Source organism: Schistocerca americana, chromosome X, assembly GCF_021461395.2.
Source record: "Schistocerca americana isolate TAMUIC-IGC-003095 chromosome X, iqSchAmer2.1, whole genome shotgun sequence".
In the NCBI taxonomy this organism is placed as follows: domain Eukaryota; kingdom Metazoa; phylum Arthropoda; class Insecta; order Orthoptera; family Acrididae; genus Schistocerca; species Schistocerca americana.
The window spans coordinates 341005143-341011744 of NC_060130.1; the positions used below are offsets into that span (position 1 = coordinate 341005143).

The 6602-nt window shown below is 35.0% G+C and overlaps 1 protein-coding gene across 2 annotated transcripts in view; it reads left to right on the forward strand.

The window, feature by feature from the left end:
- Window positions 1-6177, forward strand: part of LOC124555473 (DNA damage-regulated autophagy modulator protein 2) — an 87050-nt gene extending 80873 nt beyond the window's left edge. For both annotated transcript variants that reach the window (XM_047129396.1, XM_047129397.1), the window contains exon 7: window positions 1666-6177. In XM_047129396.1, the coding sequence (XP_046985352.1) occupies window positions 1666-1794 (129 nt within the window). In that variant the 3' untranslated portion in view covers window positions 1795-6177. The remainder of the gene's footprint in view (window positions 1-1665) is intronic.
- Window positions 6178-6602: the final 425 nt, after the last annotated feature.

The window sequence follows — 6602 nt, forward strand, 5'->3', positions numbered from 1 at the left end:
GTTGCTTATGCTAGTAAAGAAACTTATATATGAAGCTACCTATGACAACAGGAGGAACTCTTAAAAACTATACCTAAAGGCAGTAGTTAGCCTGGGGGGAGGGGAGAGGGGGCTGAGGGGACGTAATCTAAAGACGTCGTGATAATAAAGATGTAGGGATAAAACATGAGGTGTTCAACAGGCTAAGATCACCTTCATCGTAAAAGGAAAATGAGGATAAAAGGAACGAAGATGAACAGCTTGACCAACCACACTCGTCAATCAGCACGCGCATGTGATAATCCCCAGATCATCAGATTTGCAAGTATGAAGAACAAAGTAAAGGCGCGAAACCTTCAAAAAATTTTCTATTTCGCGCCTTTACTTTGTTCTTCATACTTGCAAATCTGATGATCTGGGGATTATCACATGCGCGTGCTGATTGACGAGCACGGTTGGTCAAGCTGTTCATCTTCTTTCTTTTTATCCTCATTTTCCTTTTACGATGAAGGTGATTTTAGCCCGATGAACACCTCACATTTTATCCCTATATCTTTATTACCGCGACGTCTTTAGATTACGTCCCCTCTGCGCCACACGCTGTCCATTTTGGGGGTCATAAATACCTTAATAAGAACCATGGACCATTTATTAGATTAACTTCATGGTTGTTAAAAATTGAATAAATTAACCAAATAACCACAAAAAGTTGCACTAAGCCAGATAAGAGCAAAACCTTGTCACCAGGCCATTGTCTACTTGACCGGCGACTATGCCATTGAACTACAAATGCATTACGCTGCAGCTACCAGCATTTAAATACTTCCCACAGCTCATCTCCACATCATGGAATGAAGTGCCTTTACTGCATCTGTAATGCTGTGAATGATGCGATGCAGTTTTCTTGCATGTTTTTAGATGGTGTGTCCTGATGCTAAGTGTGAAAAAGGTGTCAATCCTTCTACTACATCCATATTTACTTCTACTACACCTATATTTACAAGTTTTCTGTACGTTTATTAGCAAATCTATATACCCCACAATGTGATTGGTTCATGTGAAACATGGTGGGTACTTAAAATTTCACTGGTGGCAGTTTTTTGTGGTGTCAAGTGTTCATTTGTGATAAGTGGGGTCAAATCCTCTATTGATGATCCTGATTTATGGTTTCCTTAAATCATTTCAGATAAATGCCAAAATGGTTCCCCCAACAAAATCACAATTCTTGGCCAACGAAACACTCCAATTAATCTTAAGGATGCCTTCTTTTGATGAGAAAAACAAGCACAGACTTGTATTAGGCATGAGTTGCTGATGACAGAAGCAGAAAAGAAGAAATTCATGAAATGTTCCCCCACCACTGCCCCCTCTTCCCCCACCCCAATACCACCAGTTTCTTCTGGGGTAGAACGGTGACGTTGTTACATGTTTCATGTTTGACCTGGGAAAATCTTGAAAACCAGTAGGATTATGTAAATGGCTATGCTGATATGCTACACACAATATGTGAATCCCTGATTGTTAGTAAAAAGAATGTTTGTAGGCCATAATGAATAGTGTACACTGAAATAACTTGTTATTATATCTGTATTTTTCTTTTAGTCACTAAAAAAGGTGAGTAATAAAAAATATAACATCTTCAGTTTTCTGTGAGTATAATAAGAAACTTTTTCTCTTTTTTTCCAGGTATATTTGAATGTGGAAAGTGGAGGCTTTAGCGTAGTAGACAGTGAGTGTTCACCAGTTCTTCCACATGCTGCTGTTCCTGAAGGTGTTGTTATTGTGCGACAAGGTGGAAACAGTATTATCACTTGATTAGAGATACATGCAAGATGCAATTCTTCAGGTTCACATGCCAGTACTGTTTGGTGTGATGAATCTGGAAGTCAGCATTCTGTTGTGATTATTGCGTCTAGCCAAACAAATTGTGATTCTGTCCAACGAGAGAATGAAGTGTTAGAATTTAATCACCAAAATATACATTTCTCTGAAGATGATGTGTGTGAACATGTGAACAGTGAATCTCAAGAAAACTTTCAGGTCTCTGAAACCAGCAATGAGTGTGCACAGCACTCAGTTGTGATATTCTCATCATCATCTCCAAGATCTCGTTGCAGTGATATTCCCGAAAACAATCCAGTTCTTTCCTCCGAGACTGAAGATGATGGAGAGTTAGTTCCTAGCAAGTTGCTGTCACTTTCTCTCTCCCTATTGGTGGCTGCATTCTTCCAAGCCATTCGCTGCCTTCAGGAACTAATAGAAGACACATTTAGAACACTACACTGTGATTTAGATGTAGAGTAAGTTCATAAAGCCTTACACCTGAAATTATTTTTTAAAATTTCAGATTTAACAGTTTTAATCAATAAAAACTAAATTCAGGAAAGAGAGAACACCTGCAAATATTAAGTATGGTATTTTTACAACGAATAGTCTCTATAATCAATTACACGCTTAATGTAGGCCTATGTAGGCTTTGTTTTGTACTACTGTTTGTGAATTTTACATGACATTATAAACTTTTATATAAGACTCTTAAGAAAATATATATAACACATTGGAGAAATGCCCTTTTGCAAGTCCAAGACATTAAAAACCTTATAACGGTGCTTACATTTGCTTAAAGAGGTGATTGAGACTGAAGAGATTTTTTTTTTTCTTTTTTTTAATCTAGGTGAAAGTAATGTAAAATTTTGATATGGAAGAGCCTGGTACACTGTTATTAACTTTCCACTGCATTCATTTGTGCAGCCTCCCTATCCTAATTTCAGTCCAATTTCTTCATTATTTCATACAACTTATTGAGTTGTATCAGAGTAATTATTTCTTTTAGGCAATCTGCCTAAAGATTAAACGAAAATTTAGAGTTGATGACAATCTGAGATGTAACTTTGATTTGAAGAAACTTTTTCCAGTATTATCTTTTCATTGATTTTCGTTTGTTTATCTTAGAAATTTCTCATAGAAAATCCTGTATTTTTTCCCAGTATTATATTCTGAATTATTAAATGTTATGTTATTTTAGAGAAATCCCATTAGAGCTATTCATTGAAATCTGAATACACTACTTAAAATGGCTCTGTATGCATAAGACAAGATTGTAACACATGAAACAAAAGATAAATTGTAATATTGTGTTCAAATAAACAATTGAACTTAATTTATAATAAAATATTGTGTCATTGGTTATGAGCCAGATAATAACTGGTGTATGGAAATTAGTTTGTGTTTATGAAATATTTATTACCTTCAGAGTATGTGCTAACATTGGTTGAAAGTGCACCTGAATCCATCATATTTATCTTGTTAGAAAGTTGCAGAGGAATGTCGTAGTGATGCATGTGCTACATTAGACAGGGTGTTTCGATAATACTTTTACAAACTTTACGGGCAGGTTCCTTACACCAAAACAACAAAATTCCTAGTAAATGTAGTCTCTAAAATGCATTCCATAGGAACTTTGTGGACTTGTTCACTTTCATTACTGTGAAACAAATCTTTTCTATTGAACAATTGCTCTTAAGGTATGCATTGTAGAGCCCATGTTTACTAGATCTTTTTTCTTTTTCTGTGTGAGGAACTTGTCCCAAAAGCTTGTAAAAGTATTTTTGAAATACACTGCATATGGGGTGATCAAAAGTTCAAGCATTCAGATCACCTCAAGATTCCTTGGAATATTTGGATGCAAAAGTGTTTCTATCAGACATTAGCCAAGAGCTCATTGTAATAGAAGATTTTCATAGAGGGGATGATTTGGCAATATTTAATGTAACAACATATGGCTCTTTTAAGTAGGCACATAGTTCTTTGTATGTTGAGAGTTTGTGGTGGATTACCTTTAATTGTCAGTGCTATGAAGTAATTTTGATGATGTTAGCAGTGATCCTATTCCATGTTATTACTAAAAGCTTTGTCACATTTTTATCCCCTATCCACTTGAATGTTTTTATCTATTTGACTTTATTTTTTTGTTTATTGGAACCCTGAAGATGCTGTAAGATTTTACTTGATTTCGTAGTAGGTGATAGAGAAACTACAGCATCTTTCAAAAAACTTTGAATAGAATGTATTGTACACATAAGAATAGTACAATCATTAATTACAAACACTGAAGTGCCTAACAATATATTGTCCATAGTCTTATGACATTTGCGTCCATTTTAGCATTTGTGAGATTTATTTTTTCAGTGGCTGTGGCATGCTCTTTACTTCTTTGAAACACAGCAGTATTCATTTTTGGAAGTGCAGCCGGGACTCAAGTTGTCAGCTGTTCTGGATTTGGATGTTGGAATACCAAAAGCTTGCTCTGTCAAAGACACTCAAAGAAGGGACAGAGGGGGTTGGGGTTGAAGAGACTTAGATTAAGTTAACATTTGAACCTTAAAGTAGATTAAAGTAGACACTAACATCAACCCAAAGGATGGTTTTGAACACCATAGTGCTTTAGTAGGCGTGGTTGTATTGGAAATGGTATTCTTTTCATTCCTCAAACCTTCAAACTTACTTACCAAGCCAGTTTTATGAAGGCCTACAGTTTAAATGTAGACCTCTAACCAAGGTGCGGTTTGACACTTTTCATGTACACAAATCAGTGCTAGAGGTGAAAGAAGCAGTAAGTGACACATAAAATTCTAGAGCTAACTGAAGATTGAACAAGAAGCTTCAGATTTTTTGTCTAACACCTATTTAGCCACTGAGCTACAATGGAATTAGACATTGATTCATTTCTGTGAAAGCCCTTGTTAAATAGTGTGACATGTCTTCCAAAATGTTATGGTGCATCATCTTGTTGAAACAAGAGGCTCTGTCAAACAAAAAGTGGATTGTCTTCCAGAATTTCAAAAAAATTATTGATGAGAAGTACATAATACCAATCTGTACGCAAAAAAATCTGACAAACACAAAGAACCAAAAAGCCAGTTTCTCATGATAGCAACCCCCAATCTGATTTATTTTTAAGTATGCTTTACCTGTGGGTTAGGTCTAACATTGGACCAGTTGTTGCTAATGTGCATATTGAAGACACACTCTTAAGAAAATCATTCATCAGCTTGGGCTATGAAACTTTCTTTGTCTTCCTAGTCAGACTGAAATAAACCACAGATACGTACTTGGTGAAGTCAGTTTTGAGTTAGATATCATTGAATAGTGATTCAGGAAACTATTCAAGCACATTGATCTTTATATAGTCTCTATTGTGTCAATGAATAGTGGTTGAAATGCAATCATTCATAGCAAAATCACTAAGTTGCATGTTTTCATTGGCAATTTTTAAAGTGGTGTCTTTTAGTGTGCTCTTCACTGTCTAGAGTACACTGAATCCACAATTGATGTCCAGTTAAGAACAATGGAAGAAAAGAATCTATCTCCAGGAGATCAAGTTCCAAATTATGAAGATTGCTGTTACCTGGACGGTATCCAACATCATACCTCCATTATGCTCACAATGTACCACGTTGGTGTGGATAAATGAGTTCTTGCAAAGCCCTGTCATTTGATTGCTTATAGCTTATGAATGAATTGTGAGGAAGCTTTTGTACTAAAGGTTATTCATATACATGCTTTAATATTATTGCCAAATCCTCCACTGGAAAATAAAAAAAATTATGCATATTTTGCCTCTACATTTAGCTTCTCATATGTTCCATGAAATCACTTGTGCTCAGAATACATGAATTTTCAGTTACCCTTTGTATGCTAGATAATGTGTATACAAATTTAGCATTGAAGACAGGTTTTTATTTGAACTAATCTCTCAGTATGTTATTGATATTGGTGATTGTGCGAACTGGGGTATCTTTTGATCTACCTCACTTTTATTCATGTAAATAGCCAAATTGTCCTCATACTACTTATAGTATATTTGAAATTCAATGTTGAGTGAGTCATAGTTTCTGGTTAAAAGAGAATAGTCATTTCCCACATAACTTGATTGTTACAGAGCATCAACTGACCAGTATTTAGAAGCATTATAATTTTGCTTTATACTAAATTTAAGTGCACTGTTCTAGCAGAAGCATTATGTCTCAGATAATAAGACTAGCACATGATATCAGTGGTATGACTGAAAGTTTTCTCTGAAGTCTTTTTAAATGAAATTCCTTGTAAAAATTCTTGTTTGTTTCGAGTCAAAGAAAATTTAAGTATGTATTCTCAGCACCATAAACTAATTAGTTAAAATTGTACCAATACTTCAGTTCTTACAAGAGTGGATTGTAAGTTTGGTAAAAATGTAGTAAATAACTTATTACTGAAACAAAGATTTATTTCTCAACATAATCTAAATTCTGCTTGATGACTTTTACGCAGCGACCCTTTTTTTTTCTTTTTTTTTTCTCTTTTTTCCCATGAGAAAAAAGTTATATTGAATTCTCATTAAGACTTGTTTACAGTACAGGTGTACTACCTGATGACAATATAATTTAACTTGGTCTTGCATGATTGTTACGGGTATCACACAGTGACATTACAGTAAACAAATACAGTAGTGACTAATGAAAATGCATCACACTGTGAAAGATCACAAGACAGTTGTGCATATACTGTCATGGGTTTCAGCATGTCCTCATGAAATATCACAATAAAAACTCACAATAAGCCAACTGAATGATCCTCACTCCCAG